The sequence below is a fragment of the Paroedura picta genome, chromosome 1, assembly GCF_049243985.1.
Source record: "Paroedura picta isolate Pp20150507F chromosome 1, Ppicta_v3.0, whole genome shotgun sequence".
Classification (NCBI taxonomy): domain Eukaryota; kingdom Metazoa; phylum Chordata; class Lepidosauria; order Squamata; family Gekkonidae; genus Paroedura; species Paroedura picta.
In genome coordinates this window covers 129,326,566-129,348,112 of record NC_135369.1, presented here as the reverse complement: position 1 = coordinate 129,348,112, position 21,547 = coordinate 129,326,566, and the positions used below count along the sequence as shown (strand labels likewise).

General features: G+C 42.6%; 1 protein-coding gene across 4 annotated transcripts in view; it reads right to left on the bottom strand.

Moving 5' to 3' along the window:
- USP45 (ubiquitin specific peptidase 45) overlaps positions 1-21,547 on the bottom strand; it is a 72,977-nt gene that overhangs the window by 49,065 nt on the left and 2,365 nt on the right. For 3 of the 4 annotated variants that reach the window (XM_077303615.1, XM_077303597.1, XM_077303587.1), the window contains exons 2-5: positions 12,611-12,725; positions 11,688-11,857; positions 11,048-11,151; positions 8,780-8,880 (exon numbers count right to left, since the gene is read on the bottom strand). In XM_077303615.1, coding sequence (XP_077159730.1) covers positions 8,780-8,880; positions 11,048-11,151; positions 11,688-11,857; positions 12,611-12,716 — 481 coding nt within the window. In that variant the 5' untranslated portion in view covers positions 12,717-12,725. The remainder of the gene's footprint in view (positions 1-8,779; positions 8,881-11,047; positions 11,152-11,687; positions 11,858-12,610; positions 12,726-21,547) is intronic. The other variant, XM_077303607.1, reaches the window with a different exon arrangement.

Genomic DNA, 21,547 nt, shown 5'->3' with positions numbered 1-21,547 from the left:
AAAATTAGAGCAGTAGCATATGGAAAAGCAGATTTTTCTCTCCCCTTCAGCAGTGAAGGATGACAAATGTCAAACCTAGATCTGTCCACGCTTCACTGTGCTATGCTTTGCAGCACCACCTGGCTCTCCTTGCACAGCCACCAAATATGGACAGCACTGCCACAGCGGACCATATCTGCAGGGCAAACTCAATAAAAGCATTTCATTTCATGGTTAAATGACAGCTTCACACAAGTAGCAAGGTTCTGTTTACTGAATCTCAAATGTGAATCATCCAGGGGGAAAAAAACAAAGACAACAAAGCCAACAAAAAACAATGAACAGAATAGCTTTGTTACTAGACTTGAATGCTTATGTGATTATAAAACGCAGGAAGCCATAATGAAACATCTGAATGTCACACTAGTTTAGTAGTCATCAAGAGATTTGAAAATTAACGAAGTGTTTATTGCCACTTATTACTTTCTGATCCCTAACTAAGAGGGCAAATAATTAAAACCGCAATCCTATGCATCACTACTTTGGGAGTCTGTCCCATTGAATCCAGTAAGATTTATTTTCAAGTCAATAAAGGATCAGACATGTTCAGCTGATCTCCAAAATGAAAACTGAACTAACTAGTTTGTCAAATTGAATGCCTATAACTTTGCTATAAAGTTTTCTCTTCAACAGAAACAATATTTACCTATTCACTAGGAAGTAGACCTCTAAGGCAGCAGTCCCCAACCCTTGGTCCGGAGACCGGGACCAGTCCGTGGATCAGTCAGTACCAGCCCACGGCTCCTCCTTGTCCTCCTCCCATCTGCTGCCTTGGGGGCTACCCTGCCACTCTGCCGCGAACATCCTATCTGTGTGAAGCAGTGACAGCAACCAAAACAAAACAATGGAGTACACTGGACATAAGCAACACACTTCGGATGTCATTGTCTCCCATCACTCCCAGATGGGACTGTCTCATTGCAGAGAAACAAGCTCAAGGCTCCCATTAATTTGTCGTTAAAATTTTAATGAAAATAAAATGTTCTTTATATTCGTTTTTGTGGCATATCTGTATCTTATTCTGAAGGGATATTTAAACGTTACCATAGCGACCAGAGTCAGAGAGCGTTAGGGTAGTGGTCCCCCCCCCCCGGGCCTCAGTAAAATTGTCAAGCGTTGACTGGTCCCCGGTAATAAAAAGGTTGGGACCACTGCAAGTGAATAGGCCCAAATGTATCTGTTGTCTACATGGACTTTTTATATATTCACATCTCTACATACTATTTTTAATTAATACACTAAAATTAAGGATTTCTCCAATTACATAACAAGCCAATCCATCCAAGTGTTTCTTCCTAACAGAGGGAGTAAAGTTATTGTTCAATAGCCTCTATATAATTGCACTACACTGCTAACTATGTGGTATCACAGTGGTGCCCTTCCAGTCATTACCGTTAATGCTTTGCATTTGAGGTCAAGATGACTGACTGAACTTGCTTAAAAGGGCTCTTGTCCCAGCCACCTGAGATGCTTAGGGTGATTCCTCTGCAATGCATTTTGCTCATACAAGCCCTTACATCCACTGCAGCTTCAATGCCACAGGCTGTTTGGTTCAATCTTAAAATGCTAGTGGTATCTATTCTGCTCCTAGCTGTACAGGTGATTTAGGCTCCACCTTACACTTCCTGGCTGACAGTATCAAATCAGGCTGGGTTAGTCAAGCAGGTCTGGGAGATGAACAAACCTCTCTCTGTGGGAGGACCACTTTGAAAGACACAGCCATAAGACTTTCTGAAGAAGGTGACCCAAAACCCCATGACCTAAATTGCTACAACCTAGTGGCCAACATTCAGTTCTTGAGTAAGGTGGTTGAGCAGGCAGCAACAACACAACTCCAGGTAGTTTGGAAGAGATGGACTGAAAACCCATTTCAATCTGGGTTTAGTCCTGCGTATGGAAAAGAAAGAGCCTTGGGTGTCCTGTCTGTTCAGAAAGAAAACGGGAACATCCTGATTCTGCTGGATCTCTTAGCCGCTTTTGAAAAATTATTTTATTATTTTATGTGTCAAAATCTAATAGTTTACAAATGATCATGATAACAATTTCAAATTAAGCTTAATCGCTTGGCAGCTTTGTCATCAACTATTTACGCTATAGGGTCCCATAGGATTCTATTTTCTTTAAAACCTATATCAAATACCTGGGAGAGATTATCTAGAGCTATGGCAATGCCAAAAATATGTGGATGACACCAAGTTGTATTCCTCAATAGTGTATATGAAACCAAATCAGAATCCTGTGGCATCTTTAAGACCAACCAAGATTTATTCAAGGTGTGAGCTTTCGAGTGCATGCGCTCTTCCTCAGATTATGAATTCCTAGACTAGATAAGCTAATGGGATGAATGAAGGCCAATAAAACAAACTCAGTTCATATAAGACTGAGCTGGTATTGATCAATAACAAAGCGGCTTGAGGACTCAAAAATCACCTAGCTGAGGTAGAGTGTTACACTCTCCCTGAAGGAAAAGGCACATAGCCTGTGGGCACTGCTGGATCCTAGGCTACAGTTGAAAGAGTAAGGGCTCCTCAATAACACCTAGCACATTTTGTCTGGTTTAGCTAGTACACCAATTACAGTGGTTCCTTGAAAAGTGTGATCTGGTCACAGACATATACTCTGATCACATCAGAAACTGTTGTGTTAGACATTTGATTGCAGGTAAATTGGTTTTAGCTCTTTTCCAAACTAAAGGTTTTTTGTTTTGTTAACTGCCTTGACTTTATGGAGCAAGGCAGAATCTAAGGGTTTTTTTTTTAACTAGATAAATAAATCCAGGTTAGCTTTTTATAATATGTGGAATGGGAAGGCGACTGTAAGCCGCTTTGAGTCTCCTTCGGGTAGGGAAAAGCGGCATATAAGAACCAACTCTTCTTCTTCTTCATAATATGTTCTACATCAGTTGAAAACTGATTGAAAACCTCAATTGGTCCAAACGCTGGTGCCAGGCCCAAACATGCCTTTTAATCTATGCTTTTAATTAAGGGGATTTTTGTAATTATTTTACAATTTAATTCTAGCCTGAGAACTGTTTTAAGAACACTATTCTGTTCTGCTAAATGTTTTGTGATGTGTTTATGCTGGTTTTTATAAATTTTAATAATGATTTTGCTGTTCGTAATTTTATTGTATTAAACTTTGTGATCTGCCTGAAGCCAGTCTCTGAAGAGGCGGCATATACATTTCCCAAAACAGTAAATGTGGCCACAGTGTGTACCTGCGATTATGCCTGCAGCATTAATATAATACCGACCTGTTCATTTATTTTATTTATTTTATTTATTTAGATTTATATACCGCCCTCCCCGAAGGCTCAGGGCGGTTTACATTAAAACTAGTCAACGATACATGAAACAGGCCCAAACATGTGGGCTACCAACATGCAATGCCCAAAGAAAATGTTTAAATAAGTTTCTAGTTAGATCCTAATTGTAGAATCAGCTCACAGCTCACAGAGTAAAATCTGGGACTACAAGAAGGCTTACAGCAGCAGCAGCAACAAAAAAAATCCTATTATAACTAAGAAGCGTAAGACCTAAACACCCAATATGAAAACATACTACACAATCTCCACCAACTAACAAAAGCTTCCAAGAAGGTCTGTGCTTCTCAGAATTTGTCTACCCTTTCCATCTCTTTAAATATATCCTTTTACTTCCTCCTGTCTTAACACAAGAAAATTATACATTAGCTGTATATCTTTTATAATATATATATATATATATATATATGATATACTTAATGAACTACACACATGCATGTGGAAAATCTTTTTATGATGTTCTCTAATGATTCTACATGTTAAAATAAATGTATAATATTATATATATTATAAATTTCCTACAAAAAAACATAATCCGATTATTCAGTCAGCTGTTGTTTACTTGTTTAGTTCAGTTTTTCTTATTGTTTTTACAAAATATGTTTATGTAATGGTAATGGTAATATAATATAATGGTAATGGTAATGGTAATATAAGTGCTTATGTAATACAGAATGGTTTAAGTACTGTTCAGAACTGTTCAGAAAAAACAGAATAGATCGAAGAGGTGGAGGAGTGGCACTGTATGTGAGGAAAGGGCTTACCTGTCAGGAAATTCTAGGGAAGGAGAGCATATCTGCAGTGGAAAGCATCTGGGTGAAAATAAGTGAGGGGAAAACAAACAGTGTGGTGGTTGGTGTCTGCTACCGACCGCCTGACCAACGAGAGGATGTGGATGCTGCACTTTGTGAGCAGCTTGAGAAAATATCCAAACGGCAGGACCTTGTCATCATGGGTGACTTCAATTTCCCAGATGTGTGCTGGGAAACTAACTCTGCGAAGCGTCCTCAGTCATGCAAGTTTCTGACCTGCCTGGCTGACAATTTCATTTATCAAATGGTAGATGAACCCACAAGAGGTTCAGCCATACTGGACTTAATACCGACCAACAGGCAAGAGTTGGTGGATGAGGTGAAGGAGGTGGGGACCCTAGGGGGAAGTGACCATGTCCTCATAGAATTCCTTTTGAGATGGGGAGCCAAGGAAGCTTGTAGCCAGACGCGGATGTTGGATTTTCGTAGGGCAAACTTTAATAAACTCAGAGACATGATGAGTGTCATACCATGGACGAGAATGCTGGAAGGGAAGGGAGCATGTGAAGGGTGGGCGCTACTCAAACAAGAGCTATTGCATGCTCAATCAATGACTATTCCAGAAATACGAAAACACTGCAGGAGCTCTAAGAAGCCTATTTGGATGAACAGAGAACTTCAAGAGGAACTAAGAAAGAAAAGGAAAATGTTCAGGAAATGGAGGGAAGGACAGAGCTCTAAAGAAGAGTACCTACAGGTTACTAGGCACTGTAGATCAATCATCAGAAAGGCCAAAGCTGAGAGTGAGCTAAGATTGGCCAGGGAAGCCCATTGTAACAAGAAAAGATTTTTCCGTTATGTGAGGAGCAAACGTAAAGTCAAGGAGGCAATAGGCCCACTGTTGGGTGCAGATGGACAAACTCTAACGAAAGATGCAGAGAAAGCAGAAAGGCTTAGTGCCTATTTTACATCAGTTTTTTCCCACAGGTCAAAGTGTTTAGGCACATCTAGAGATGGCTGTAGCCAAAGGATAGTGTCTGGGTGGCAGGTTAACATGGATAGAGAGGTTGTCGAGAGGCATTTAGCTGCACTGGATGAGTTCAAATCCCCTGGTCCAGATGAAATGCACCCGAGAGTACTCAAAGAACTTTCCAGAGAACTTGCACAGCCCTTGTCCATCATCTTCGGAACCTCTTTAAGGACTGGAGATGTCCCGGAGGACTGGAAAAGAGCAAACGTTATTCCGATCTTCAAAAAAGGGAGGAAGGATGACCCAGGAAACTACAGACCAGTGAGTCTGACCTCTGTTGTGGGGAAGATAATGGAGCAGATATTAAAGGGAGCGATCTGCAAACATCTGGAGGACAATTTGGTGATCCAAGGAAGTCAGCATGGATTTGTCTCCAACAGGTCCTGCCAGACCAACCTAGTTTCCTTTTTTGACCAAGTAACAGGTTTGCTGGATCGGGGAAATTCGGTTGATGTCATTTACTTGGATTTTAGTAAAGCTTTTGACAAGGTTCCCCATGATGTTCTGATGGATAAGTTGAAGGACTGCAATCTGGATTTTCAGATAGTTAGGTGGATAGGGAATTGGTTAGAGAACCGCACTCAAAGAGTTGTTGTCAATGGTGTTTCATCAGACTGGAGAGAGGTGAGTAGCGGGGTACCTCAGGGCTCGGTGCTCGGCCCGGTACTTTTTAACATATTTATTAATGATCTAGATGAGGGGGTGGAGGGACTACTCATCAAGTTTGCAGATGACACCAAATTGGGAGGACTGGCAAATACTCCGGAAGATAGAGACAGAGTTCAACGAGATCTGAACACAATGGAAAAATGGGCAAATGAGAACAAGATGCAATTTAATAAAGATAAGTGTAAAGTTCTGCATCTGGGTCAGAAAAATGAAAAGCATGCCTACTGGATGGGGGATACGCTTCTAGGTAGCACTGTGTGTGGACGAGACCTTGGGGTACTTGTGGATTGTAAACTAAACATGAGCAGGCAGTGTGATGCAGCGGTAAAAAAGGCAAATGCCATTTTGGGCTGTATCAACAGAGGCATCACATCAAAATCACAAGATGTCATAGTCCCATTGTATACGGCACTGGTCAGACCACACCTGGAGTACTGTGTGCAGTTCTGGAGGCCTCACTTCAAGAAGGACGTAGATTAAATTTAAAGGGTACAGAGGAGAGCGACGAAGATGATCTGGGGCCAAGGGACCAAGCCCTATGAAGATAGGTTGAGGGACTTGGGAATGTTCAGCCTGGAGAAAAGGAGGTTGAGAGGGGACATGATAGCCCTCTTTAAGTATTTGAAAGGTTGTCACTTGGAGGAGGGCAGGATGCTGTTTCTGCTGGCTGCAGAGGAGAGGACACGCAGTAATGGGTTTAAACTTCAAGTACAACGATATAGGCTAGATATCAGGAAAAAGTTTTTCACAGTCAGAGTAGTTCAGCAGTGGAATAGGCTGCCTAAGGAGGTGGTGAGCTCCCCCTCACTGGAAGTCTTCAAGCAAAGGTTGGATACACACTTTTCTTGGATGCTTTAGGATGCTTAGGGCTAATCCTGCGTTGAGCAGGGGGTTGGACTAGATGGCCTGTATGGCCCCTTCCAGCTCTATGATTCTATGATTCTATGATTCTATGATTCTATGATTCTATGATTCTATGATTCTATGATTCTATGATTCTAAGTATGATTATTCTGTTCATCTTTCATACTTTATACCAATATATTTAATATTTAATTCTCAACATGGCCCCATCTGTGTATACTTAAATTCATAGACTTAAGACATGAACAGACAGAGGATATTTTTTAACTATTCTGAGGAAAAACCTTAAAACAATACAAAACCAGAAATTTTAAGATCTCAACATCTCTGCACCAACGATTTTCCAGTACAGCTGTCAGAGGACATTCTCCATGGGTGTGTATGGGGGAGGCCCATTTGATGTTATAGGGGTTAGAGTGTCAGATTAAGATGTGGGAGACCCAGTTTCACATTCTCACAGTAACATGGGAGCTTGTTAGGTGACCTTGGGCTAGTCATTCTCTCACTACCCATTCCGCACATGTTGGACAATGCCCTTTTACTGTGTTTTTGCAGCTGGATTTACCTATGCAATACAGGAAAACCTCTTCTGAAGTGCACTGAAAGTGCATTAACCAATGTGTGCAGAATGAGCCTAAATCTACCTCACAAGGAAATACAGGGGACTGTAAAATGACAGAGACAGAAGATATGTTTCTGCACTGGGGGATTTAAATATCATAGATATCATCTTAGATATCATAAAAGTGATATTTGATTACAAAGGCATATATGATAATTTTTTGAAGAATGCTGACTAAAATTTTGCAGGACTTAATGATCATTTTGTGGTAGCGTAATCCCTTAACAACATTGCCGAGGCTTCCATGTTCCTTTTAGTGTAAGCTAATGGCGGGGACCGAGATGACTGAATAACATGTAAAGCAGGGGTAGTCAAACTGCGGCCCTCCAGATGTCCATGGACTACAATTCCCAGGAGCGAATGCTGGCAGGGGGCTCCTGGGAATTGTAGTCCATGGACATCTGGAGGGCCGCAGTTTGACTACCCCTGATGTAAAGTATAATATGTCTGTAAAACAAAATCTATATAATTCTTCTATATAGCCATCTATATTAGTGCCTATCATCACATCTCACAATCACAAACTGTGTGTTGTATGAAATACTTTAATCTATTCTAAATCTATTGTACAACAAGGTTAATGACAACTGATCATGTTGCAAGGTAACTTATTTAATCTCTTGCAGCCACAACCACTGATGGGATATAGTTATAAAAAACTGAACTGTTTTTTCAAGATTTGGAATGTTTTAGAAATATGTAATATAGTAAACTAATTGACATATATAACACTTATGTAATTAAAATATGAAATTGATAAATGCTATTCAGAATCTTAAATCTCCAAGCAATCATAGCCAATCAGCAGACTCCTCCCTCACCCCCTCCCCCAGCCTGCAATGAAGGCCAGTACAAAATAAATAAAACTGATATTATTTCTTAGGGTTTATAGATTTGCATATGTCTTACAATATACTCAGTTTTTCTAACAGGTAATCAGGTTGAGAAACTGTAACAAGCCCTTGTACTTCATGGACTATTTTACTGGGGAAAAGCAATTGCTGTTCTCCATGCCATTATCTTAAAAAAAAAATCCAGGAAGAAAATATTTTTTCCTCCTGACGAATTCATCTTAGTCTCTAATTTCTTTGTGCCCAGAAGGCAGACACTAACAGCAACATCACAGCACAGCTCCCAAGGATTACCACCTGCATTAGATCTAGGGGAAGCTTACATCATATGTTTTCCAGATAGGGACGTTATCATAGCCTTATAGCCTTTTTTTTATTTAACCAAGCAATTTATATACTATATAAGAATTTTATTGGAAAGCAATTTTTTTTGGAGGACACACCATTTAAAAGAAAGACTTAAATTACAATTTCAATTATGTATCAGGAAAACCTACCTGTAAGCAAGCTCTAGGATTATGAAGGGATAGAAGTACAACTGCTAAATCGCAAATTTACCTGGTCCACTCAGTGGAGTACCTACCATATTCAACATCGTGTGTGTGCGTGTGCATGTGAGTAATATCTTACTTTTTTCATTTCTGGTAACATGCTTTTGGAGGAAGTCAACTATTTGCGCCAAAGCCTTCTTGTTGCAGTGTGTTGACAGCTCTTCATTACATTCATAGCACCTTAAATATAAATTTAAATACTGTAAGCTCAAGACGCAGAATAAAATCTAATGATTCTATCTACTGTCCAAAGCACTGAGAATTTGCCTCTATGAAGAACACACAAAAGTATTGTCTTTATATAAAACACTTTACAACCATAAAAATAGTAAAATAAATTCTTCAGTATTTATTTTGCTTTCCCTATCTACTTTAAACTTCCTTTAAAACTACTACGCTTATGCTGATGGAATTTTGGCTTTAAAGCAAGGTGTTAGCATATTTTTAATCAGTTGTCTGCTTATCAATAAGTATCTCAAATCACATGGAATGGCTGAGGGAGTGCATTAGTATAAGAAAGGACATGAACCTCTGTGGCTGAACTGTGATCTACATCTGGAAAGCTCCACCTCCCCTTTCTATTGGATGTGAACACTATAACACTATATATGTTATATTAGATATGAACTATTAGATATGAAAACTATATGAACACTATTAGATATGAACACTATATAAAAAAGCAACAAATTGCTTTTTTGGATCATTCATGGTCATGAGATGCCAGGCAAGGGTCTGGGGAAACAAAGGGCAGTGTTCTTCCCCACTTCCGGCCCAAGCAGTATCATAAAACTGGCTTTGTTCCGCACAGATACCAGCCATTAGGGAATACAGCAGAGGTGGAGTTAGATCCCAGAGTCCTAACAAGAGGGCTGAAGCTAGAAGTTTTGTTTGATCCCAAGATGCATTATGTTAAGGAAGCAAAGTCATTCATTCCAGTACTATTGGATTTATTTATGCTGTAAAAAATCTTCTTTATCCAACTTAAATTTTCTTTTTAATTGCCCTTTCTTTAAATTACAAAAGTATCCTGGTGGTCCAGGCCAGCCTAATCTTGTCAGATCTCAGAAAATAAGCAGGATCAGTTCTTTGATGGGAGTCCAATAAGTCCAGGGTTGCTATACAGAGCCAGGCAATGCCAATCACCTCTGTTCATCTCTTGCCTTGAAAAAACTATGAGGTCACCATAAATCAGCTGCACTATTGTATCATGCTGGTGTAACTCAGACAAGGCACAAGAAAAGGAAGTTCAGCAGTGAAATAGGCTGTTGAAAGAGGTGGTGAGCTTCCCCTCACTGGCAGTCTTCAAGGAGCAGCTGGACAAATATTTATAATGGATGCTGTAAGCTGATCCTGCATTGAGCAGAGGGCCTGTATGGTCCCATAAAACTCTATGATTCCATATATAATATATATCACATGTAATATACAAAGTAAAAATTATCATACCACATAAAATGTGTCAGGTGCTTTTGACATGATAGACCTCTGATTGGCCCTCATAGGAGGACATGCTCCCAATATCCCCCACTGAAGGCCAATCAGACGCTCTTCCCCACCCCCATCCTCCTCGGTGCCACTTTCTGGCACTTGCCATGAGGAGGAAGAGCCAGCAGGAAGTGGGGGGGCTTGTACAGCCATCCAAGCATACCCCACTCCCCTGCAGCTCTACCCTGCTCCTTGTTCTCCTGCCTGCTGGGAGGCCAGAGAAGGCCTTCTGATCATGCTCTGCACTACCTGCACCACTCTTACCAGCCTCCTAGCCACCTAGGGAAAGTGGGGAAGGCTGTCCAAGTACCCTCCACAGTGGCCACCCTTCTGTGCTTTGCCTCCTACCCACCAGGAGAGCAGTGGCTAGGGTTGTACACAGCGGCATCCTAATTGGCCATTCCAGGAGCTCCATGCCTGCGTGTGCCCGCACCTCCCCCCCCCCTGCTGCATGGCGCTGAGTACATGGAATAGCCAATTCAGATTCCGCCACGCACAACCCTAGTGGGTATTAGTATTTACAGATACTACATGTACACAGATACTACGAGATAGACATGCAATGCAACTCTCCCTCAACACACACAAATAATCCTGACGTATACCCTTGATCTGTATAGCCCAGGCAAGCCCAATCCCATCAGATCTCAGAAGCTAAACATAACCGACCCTGACTAGTATTTGGATGGGAGATATCCAAAGGTTTGGATGGAGTTCCTCCAGGGAACATTAGATGTCATGATGTGGAGGCATGAAATTGCAAACTACCTCCAAAGGTCCCTTGCCTGACTGCCAGACAATCCTCGGATCTCCTGGTTATACTACATGTGCCATATGATAGGTAAATAAATAATCTTACCATACAATCCATGTGCTGATGTTGATTACAATGCAGTGAGGCTCTGCCCGTGAAGTCTGGAAATGTTTTAGAGAATGCTGAACTTCTGAGTTTTGACTGCAGCCCTAAAGTTAATTAATTAAAAAAATCATACTATCAAAGCTACCTTTCAGCAACATCATGAACATCCTTTTATTCCAAAACTGCAAAATCAATTTTGTTAAACAAAAGAGTGCTTCAAGAAGAAAAAATAACTTTAACAAGCAATGTTTGTAACATATCATCATACAAATGTCAGGACCTACCACCCTACAAACATACAATAGTGCTTTTTTGGCCACTCCATGAATCAGCATTGCCCTCTCTAAATGGACAAGCCATATGACAGGCCACAGCCCTACTTGATTTTCACTGACCAGGCAATTCATTCCAAGGGACTTCCCAGAACTATTTAGCATTGTATTGTTCCCCAGGTTACTACCTACAAATCTATTCCCACTCTTCCCGGAAATGATACACATCCCACAAAAGAATGCATTCCTTAGCACTTATTTGACTCCTGCGGGTGGCATTCTGGAGCTCCAGTAAAGTAGATGAGATGTTGTATGCAACCATACGTCAAATATGATCTTTGATCTGCCAACTCATATACTGTATTTACCTGAGCTCCACATTTGAGACACAGCCATAAGTCCGTAGGCATTATTGGCTCACCATCACATATTTTCCTTTCCTTTAGGCACTCTGAACATACTGACCAGATATTTTGAGCTACCACTTTCTTCACATAATGTACATCTACAGCTTGGCTTACATGCTGGCATGCCAACCCTACAAAATAAGAAATAAAAAGGAACAAAATACTTAAACATTTTAATATTGTTATTTTGCTAAATCCACATGATCACTAAATGTCATTCAAAGATTCTAGAAGTCTTCCAAGACCGGTTAACCCCTCCCTCCACAGAGCATCATTAATAAAAGTAGCCACAGCCATGTGACAAACGCTGTTAACTCTCTTTGCAGAAGATACTGAGCCACTGTCTCAAAACCTTTGTCACCCTTTCTCCCTACCACGCATTCTTTAAGCACTGTTGTTGCTTGTCTCAAGCTGTACCAGTAATGGAATGCAGATCTACTTCTCAAAACGAGAATTCTTCAGGACAAAATGGCTTCATAATTTATGAGGCCATAAACTGACTAATCTCTGCTGTTACATTTTCCAATTAAACTGGAACCTCCCACTGGTATTTGTTTTATTAGCTATTTAGAACCATGTGGACACTATTTTCCTTAACTTGTTGAAAACCGAATTCACTTCAACCCCAGATATGTGTTACTGGCAGAAAAAGTACCTGAAATCACTGTCTCTCTACCTGGGTATATACAAAAAACCCCAAACATAATCCAACTTTTTGCAATCTACATTAATATGCATCACTCATAGCATACAAAAAATCCTCCTTGGAGCATGGGGATGCCTCTACATCTCCTGTTCTTCACACACATATACACACAGCCTACCCAGACAGTTGTCAATTGTCTCTGACCAGATGTCAGAACCTGCAACATCATTTCAATTACCTTTTCCTGCAATGTCATCTGAAGAGTCTTCATCCTGAAGCTGGTTTGATTTTTTGTTTCTCTTGGTTTTTTCAGTTATAGCTCTTGATGGATCTTTCACCCGCATCTGTTACTACTGTGAAAGAAAGAAAAAATAGAAACATATACACTATACATCATAGTAACGCAGATAACCTAACAGCCCAATCCCCAACTCAAGTAAGTGACAGTAGGCATTATCCCTAGTTCTTTTAAACCTCTTTAAGCCAGACAGCTGTCTCATGATGAAACATGAGTGAGTCATCACACAACTAATAGGAAAAGAGGTCCTATTAAATGAAGACATATTTTTAACATGATTTTTGCCACTACAGTATTGCTTCAATTAAACATCTGAAACACACCAAAATCCCTTACAACTAACCAGTTGGTATTTTTCATTAACTAGCAGTAAAGCCTGTTGCATGCTGTAATGCAACAGGTGCTACCTCATGGTTTGGTGTGGGTTTAGTGCCTCACTTGGAAGCTGGCAACCCTAAGAGAAGCTCTCTCTGTGGACAGCAGTCCTGACCCAAGTCAGGCTCATGTATACCTTGGAAATGTGGAATTCCAGAACATGAACCTACACCAATCTGGCAACCTTACCTCCTCTCTGCAACATTTTAATGACCTGAAATAGGCCAGGACGTGCTATATGGCTGGTTAGGTGGGTACAGAGGCATTATACACTTTTGAGGCCCCACTGCCAAACCTCGAGGACTATTTCCAGATGAGGGACAGCCAACCTCCAGATGGGGCCGAAACATCTCCTGGAATTACTACTCATCTCCAGATTATAAAGATCAGCTCCCCATTCAAAAATAGCTGCTTTGGTGGGGTATCTCTGTAGCATTGTACCACTGAGGTTTAGGGATGCCAGCCTCCAGATGAGATCTGAGGATCTCCTGAAAGTACAGTTCATCTCCAGGCAGTTAGGCTGAACTGAAAGCTCTTCCCCCTCACATGCACACCTTTAAAAGGAATTTTCGTGGCCACAGACACCCCTTGGCTAACAGTCTGTTACTTAGCTGGTGATGTCTGCCCTTGAGAAGCCTGAGGCCTGCTGCTGCCAACTGCAGTATCTTTTGTTGTCTGCAAGGCCAATTTGTTGCCTAATAAAAGTGGACCACTTAGTTCCCCCCAAAGTCTCACTGTCTAGTTTCCTGTAAAGCGAACTCCACTTGAAATTCTGGGCCACTTAGGCCTTAGATTTCGTTGGACCTTCTTGGCAAATACTGATTTTTATTTACCAGGCCAAGCTTGAGCAAAGTCAGTTCTTGTCTCTCTCTAGATATTTACTTGTTTACCATTAACAGTTACAGGCTCTAAATATTCCGTATTTAGATCTTCCTGCACTTTCCAGACTTGCAAGACCTATGCTGGTCTGCCTGTCTGTGCCCCAAAATACAAACAGTTGTTGGTAAGAGCTGGCCAGAACCCAGAGCCCAGGCAGGATACACCTGCACCACTCCACCCCAACCTCAGCCCGCCTCTACTATCATCTCTACTATTGCTACACATGTCTAGACTATAATGACCAGCTCTGCAGGCAAAAATGGCTAGTTTGGAAAATGGACTCTGAGTCATTATACCATTTAAGGCCCTCATCCAAACCTCCAGGAATATTTCCAACCCAGGGGTACGCAACCTACAGGTGGAGCCTGGAGAGCTCCTGGAATTACAGCTCATCTCCATAGTATAGCAATCAGCTCCCTAGGCAGAAACAGATGCTTTGGAGGGTAGACAGGGTTGTTGTGCAAAAGAAACACTTAAGGCTCCCATGCAGGTTGTTATAGAAATGACACACTTGAGGCCTACTACACAGGGTAGCTGTACAGATGGAACAGGCCACATCAGTATTTTAAGTGAGAAGGGCTTTTCCGTGGTCTCCCTGTCAGCCAACAGTTAGCCAGAAGGGAAAAGCTTTCCCACCTCAAAAGGGACGTATATATGCCCGCAGACTCCCTTGTGTTGCTCTCAGAAAAGTGTCCCTCCATAACTCAGGGGCTGTTAGAGGCATCCTTCACAGCAAGCCTGAAGGAACAGGGGGAGGGGGAGTGCCGAATCCTGAGCAAGAGCAGCAATTGGCCGGGGGGGGGGGGTGTTCCACCAATAGAAGGTTTCAGAACCTTCAGCATGTTATCAGAAGTACTCAACGCATTTTATTATATCAGACTGAAACAAAAAGCACCCCCTAGCACACACTCACACTTTTGTATATTATCTGTAAACCGCCCGTGGCGCCGCGGGCGCCACGGACTAAATAAAACAGTAAGGGGTTCTGGGGCGGGATGAGTCCGGGATGAGGAAGGGTCCAGATTGGACCCTTCCTCATGACAGACAATCGGAGGGACCAATCGGCAGGCGCAAAGCGATTCCCAGCCCCAGGAACTGCGGAGTGCGGCTGCCGGGGGCTCCCTGCCCAGCGGCCTGACACGGCGAGAGGTGCTTTGCGCCTCTCGCCGTGTCAGGCCGCCGCCTGGGGGAGCCCCCGGCAGTCGCGCGGAGCGCGGCTGCCGGGGGCTCCCTGCCCGGCGGCCTGATGTCAGGCCACCAGCCGAAGGAGCCTCCGCCGAGGGAGCCACCGCGCCGCCGAGAAGCCGCAGAAGAACTAAAAAACCCCAGGAGCAGCCTCTCGCCGCTTCAAGCCGCCACCCTGGGAGCCCCGGCAGCCGCGCACAGCTGGGGGCTCCCTGCCCTCATGGCCCCAGAACACAATGGAGCCGCCGGGAAAGCCGCAGAAGGACAAAAAAACACAGAGGACCCGCCGCAGCCCAGCGCACCACGCCTGGGACTTCCCGGCAAAAAAACACGAGACGCCAAGGAGCTGACGCCCGCCTCCTCTTTCAGGTAGCCTGTCCCTCGCTCTGTCCCTCGCCTGCCCCTCGCTCTGGTCCCCGCCTGCTAGCGCCCATTGTCTTCTTAATACAATGGGCTTTTTTACTAGTTTCTTATAATTTCGAATGAGTTGCATTCAGATATGTTTTATAGCTACCTGTGGCATTTGGGGAGTCCAGAATGTGATCGTGTCACCCAATTAAGGGCAAGACCATAGTCATCGTCAAGACTAGCATCTAGACAAAGCCATCAATCAGTACATCAGATGTTTAAGTGCAAGGACAGTTCTGAGAGCCTTTCAAGCATACAGCCACTTAATACCTCCTGCAGCAGTAAATGAACCAGAACTACAGACTGGTAGTGGCCGCCACGCTTCCTATGTTGAAATCTGTCATTTGAAACTCTCAAAAATGTCATAAGCACTCTATTCTATATCAGATGTGTCCAACTCTTGTTTGGAACTTCACATGAAATCTTACTGGGAGCTTGTAGAAGGTAGTGCTATGAACATTTGCTCTTTCTCATTGGCATTATCCCCCAGTGATCTATCAATGGTAGTTAACTCCAAAAACCCCACCTGTTTCCGTTAGAGATGAAGTACCGGATAAGTCAAACCCACAGGTGATTCACATAGGGCAAATAGCCTCCTAGCACTACTTTTCTGAACCTCCTAAAAATGGCAGGCATTAGACTACTGAAACTCAGTTTCTCTCACCATATGGTCTAGAACAGGGGTAGTCAACCTGTGGTCTCCAGATTACCATGGACTACAATTCCCATGAGCTGCTGCCAGCAAACACTTGCAGGGGCTCCTGGGAATTGTAGTCCATGGACATCTGAAGGACCACAGGTTGACAACCCCTGGTCTAGAAGGATACCATGGGTAACAGTATTTACAGCTGCTGAAAGCTGCAGAAGAATGTATGGGATCACATCCCTCCCATATCTTTCCCAACAAATGTTATCAACTTGACTAAAGCAACTAAAGCAAACTGCCTTAATACCTGGCTGGAAAGAAGGTTGGATTTTGAGATGTTACAAGAGGAAGCAGGAAATTAAGTCACAATCTGCAGGCAGAAATCCTCCATAAATGGAAATGCTCTCATGGAGCCAAATTCATAAGTCTATGAGACCTCAACATCAATCCAAGATCAGCTCAAGCAAGAAGAATCTTATGCAAAATACCCACATTCAGTTCAGATTGCATCCCAAATTAGGGATCCTAGCAATGGAGATCACTTCCTTATGGATCACAATAACTCTGTTTCTCCGTTTACTCATTTTGTTACAATAGATATACAAAAAGTTCCTAAGAATTCAGAAGCTTTAAATTTACTCTCAAATTGGAGGAGGCTCATTTGTAAACGTGAGTCATTGTTTTACTTTAATAAATCCAACTATTGTTGGAAGGAGGGAAGGACTTCCTCATCTGTAGTTCACTGAATACAGACAGCTGCCTGTATGTCAGTTTAAAAAAAATGAAGGCAGAATGAGTGAGCTTAGAGAAGACATCAGGCAAACAAGTACACAAACACTATTCATGTTAAGCAGCATACTCACATAATATATAAGAAGTATAAAACAGCTCAGCCATGCAAATTTACCTCCATGGACTAGAACAGTGGTCCCCAACCTTTTTATCACCGGGGACCGGTCAACGCGACAATTTTACTGAGGCCCGGGGGGGGGGGGTTGTCTTTTTGCCGAGGGACATCGCTGCCACCACCTGAGCCCCTGCTCCACTTGCTTTCCTGCCCGCGGCCCTGACTTCCCACCACCCGCTGGGGGGTGCTGCCAGCAGCAGCTGCGCAGTGCCACACTGAGGGGGAGCCCCAACCATGGCAGCTGCTGGAGAACACCAAAGGTGAGCCAGTGGCAGAGTGGCAGGACAGCCCCCGAGGCAGCAGCCAATGAGGAGGATGACGAGGAGCGGCGGCCCGGTACTGACTGATCCACGGACCGGCCCCGGTCTCCGGACCGGGGGTTGGGGACCACTGGACTAGAAAACATCTCATGATTTCCCAGTTCACAGAAGGAAGTAGACAATGTCACACGTGTTCCCATATTATACTGCTCACACTAACAGACAAGGCACACACTGATCAATTCAATTTCAGTTGCTACTTACAACAGACATACTTACAACAGACATTGTTTCTACATCATGAGATGTTTGCCCACAGAAAGAAGCTATAGTATACTTCAACAACAGAAGCTATAGCATACTTTCTCAAATTAATTATTATACCAAAAACAAGAATGAATTCTGATTTCCAGAACATCAGTGCAAACAAAGGTAAGCTGAAGCAACATGAAAAACCACAAGCACACCCCTTAAAGTTGGCACTTGCTTGATGTCAAATTTTGTGGCGGGAGACCTGGATAGAGTCCGGAACTTTATTCTACGCTTCATTTCAAAACTCAATCCTCTTTTGGCAGTTCTGACATGATATGTTAAATATGGTTCAGTGGCAAGCTCATTATAACCGTTTATGCACTGGAGGTTTCATGCCGGGCTGCAGGCTGGAGGTTTAGTTGTGGCAGGTTGCCCCACCTCTTCCTGCACCCACACGGGGGAGCACTTGGCCCGGTGTGCTTGATCCACCCCCAATTTGTGCTCCTGCACAGTAGCTGGGGCAGTTAAGTTCCCAATGCATAAATCGTCTATTTGAGGAAGTGTAATCATGGTGCTGTAGGTAGGAATTTATCTGCAGCCCCTTTTATGTGCTAATGTCATTTACATTCTTTGCCAGTGTTCAGTTTCATCCCCCAAACATTCAGTAATCAAAAGTTACGTTGAAAAGACAAAAAAATAAAACACACCAGCAGACCTTGTTAGTTGGTTGCACTTTTATGAACCAGTTTAGACAGCCAAAGAGTCTATAGAGACAATATATTGCTCTGGTAAAGCCTAAGGGGAAATATGCAGCAGTTGACAGGAAAGCAAGATGTCAGGCTGACTAAATGATTAGCACGGTTTCCCAGAAATCCAGTGACTAACTGCTGAGAGTGCAATATCATCTCTTTTCTCTTCTTGGCTATGTCCCAGATCGTTCTTCATGACACATGTCAATCCCAAACCAAGAACAAGTTGCTCTACTCTGGACACTACCAGCAAAACCTCAAGAGGCTGTGGAATACCAGTTCCCAGTATTTCCTGAAGAAATCTGACAAAATATTTACTAGTCACGTATATTATAGAACATCTTCTCAAGTCAACAGACAATGAGATTTATATACTCATGAGCTACAATGCTGCCTCCATTCTGAAGCTAGAAAGAGCTTTCAGGAAGGAATAAATTACAGCAGCTGCTAAATCACAGAAACCAGTGTTCTCATTTTCATATGTCTGCTTGTTACTTTGTACAGAATTAACTAAAATATCATAGCAGGCAAATTAACTATTCAGTTAAACATATACAAACAACATATAAAATAAAAAATAAACATATTCTGAAAATCTAGACAAAAAGTTCAAATATTTAGTTCAATTAAATAGTTCGTAGGCAGAATAGCAATAATTATAATTATAAATACCAAACATTGTGAAGGATATCTCACTTTCATGCCCTGCTTGTAAGTATGTACCTGGTTAGCCACTGCTGGAAACACACTATTGGTCAATATGTACCTTGATCTAAACTACTAAGGCAACTTATGTATTCTCAAATTAGCTAAAAACAAAAGAAGTAAAAAAAAATCAAGTCAAAAATGCTAATCTGTACTTAGACTTTTGGAATGACAACTACCAAATATTTACAAAAATGTAACACTCCACCATCCATTAACTACTGTTTATGTAACCTCCTTTTTAGCCATCAAGTTGCAGCATGGTTACTCTGTAGGATCTTCAAGGCAAGAAGTGTTTGGAGGTGGTTTGCCATTGCCTGCCTCCATGTAGCAAGCCTGAACTTCCTTGGTGGTCTCCCACCCAAATGGTAACCAGGGTGTAAACTGCACAGAGCTTTTATTCCACCCCCAGATCGATTCAGTCCCTGTCCTCTACACAGAATGCGATTTCTGTTTGGATTTTTGGCAATTTTAATTTTCCCTCTGCACCAAGGAGGATTGATCCGGAGTGACCCTACCTTTATTTCAGAAAATCACATTGTTTTGAATCTGGGCTCTCCTCCGTGGTAGAGGACCCGTGATTGGCTACAGGTGGTCATGTGACAAGGAGAAGCCTTAAAGGAGAAACCCCTAATTTCTCTCAACTTCTGTCGGGCTTGGATTTTTTGTGTGCCTTCTTTGTCCCCCCCTCCACCTTCAAGAAAAGAAAGGATTTTTTCCTCCCTCCTCTGACTTCTTGGATCCTCTCCCCCCTTCAAGAAAACAAAGAAAGAATCTCCATTTGCCTCCCCCTCCCCCCCCCCCGTCTTCTGAGCCTCCCTAACCACGTGCAGAAGACTTTCCTGTTTCAATGGGGAGGGGGGGGGAGAGGAAGACCCGAGTTCAAAGCGATCTGAATTCAACAGGATTGACAATGGAATAAACAAAGTAAGGGACTCGCAAGAGTCTTCTTCAGCTCCAGAGTTCAAAAGCCTCAATTCTTTGACACTCGGCCTTCCTTATGGTCCAACTTTCACAGCCATACATTGCAACTGGGAAGACCCCAGCCTTGACTAAACGCACTTTTGTAGGCAGGGTGATGTCTCTGCTTTTTAGGATGCTATCTAGATTTGTCATAGCTTTCCTCCCCAGGAGCAAGCGTCTTTTAAATTCTTTGCTGCAGTCCCCATCTGCAGTGATCTTGGAGCCCAGGAAAATAAAATCTGTCACTACCTCTACTTCTTCCCCATCTATTTGCGAGGAATTGAGAGGGCCAGATACCATGATCTTTGTTTTCTTGATGTTGAGTTTCAAGCCAACTTTTGCACTCTCCTCCTTCACCCGCATCAAGAGGCTCTTTAGTTCCTCTTCGCTTTCTCCATTAGAGTGGTATCATCTGCATAGGCGATACGTGGTCAGGGCCCAGTGTACCTGAGGGACCGCCTCCTTGCCTATGCCCCCCAAAGAGCTTTACGCTCCGCTGCCACCAACTGGCTACTGGTCCCTGGTCCAAAAGAAGTTCGTCTGGCCTCGACCAGGGCCAGAGCATTCTCTGTCCTGGCCCCCACCTGGTGGAATGAGCTCCCAGATGAGATCAGGGCCCTGACGGGACTAAAACAGTTCTGCAGGGTCTGCAAAAGGGAGCTCTTCCACCAGGCATTTGGCTGAGGCCAGGCCAACCAACCAACATCTGCAGGGCCCCTGCTCCTCCCCTCTCCCCAGAAACCCACCAAGACTCCTGTTCCTGTTCGAATTATGACTGTTTATGTTATGATACACTGTTATGTTATACTGTCACTCGGTTTATCAATTAATAATATGAATGTTATTATATGTATGGTTTCATGTATAGTTTCAGTTATATGTAAACCGCTCTGAGCCTTCGGGGAGGGCAGTATAAAAATATGAATAAATAAATAAAATAAAATAAATATCTAAGGTTGTTGATATTTCTCCCTGCAATCTTGATTCCAATTTGTGACTCATCTAACCCCACCTTTCTCATGATGTGCTCCACATACAAGTTAAATAGGCAGTATACAGCCTTGCCAAACTCCTGTAGTGGCACAAACGTACATCCCCTCAAAAAACCCCTATGGAACTATTTTCTAATATGCATATTTAATTAGTGAATCAAGCCCAGATCGCTAGATTACAAATCCGCACTCCAAACCACTACATCAAGTGTAATCCCAAAAAACTCAGAGGAACTTACTTTCTTAGTAAATATGCAAATGGCAAAGCCAAAATACTTATGATGATGCTTCCTATTCTGTTTTGGCTAAAGATGCTTTTGAACTAAACCCAATGAAGAACAGCTAGGGCAAGAAATTGTTCAGGGATATAAAACAAAGTAAATTACACATTCAAAGATTGACTTTCATAATTTGAAATCAATGAACTCCAATAGTTGAAAGAAAAAAACAATATCAATATACTTGCAAATGGAGGAACTGAATTAATTAGGTATAAAATTGTGGTCACCATGGGTGAGCAGGTATGTGTGAGTTCCGGCATTGTGCAGGGTGTTGG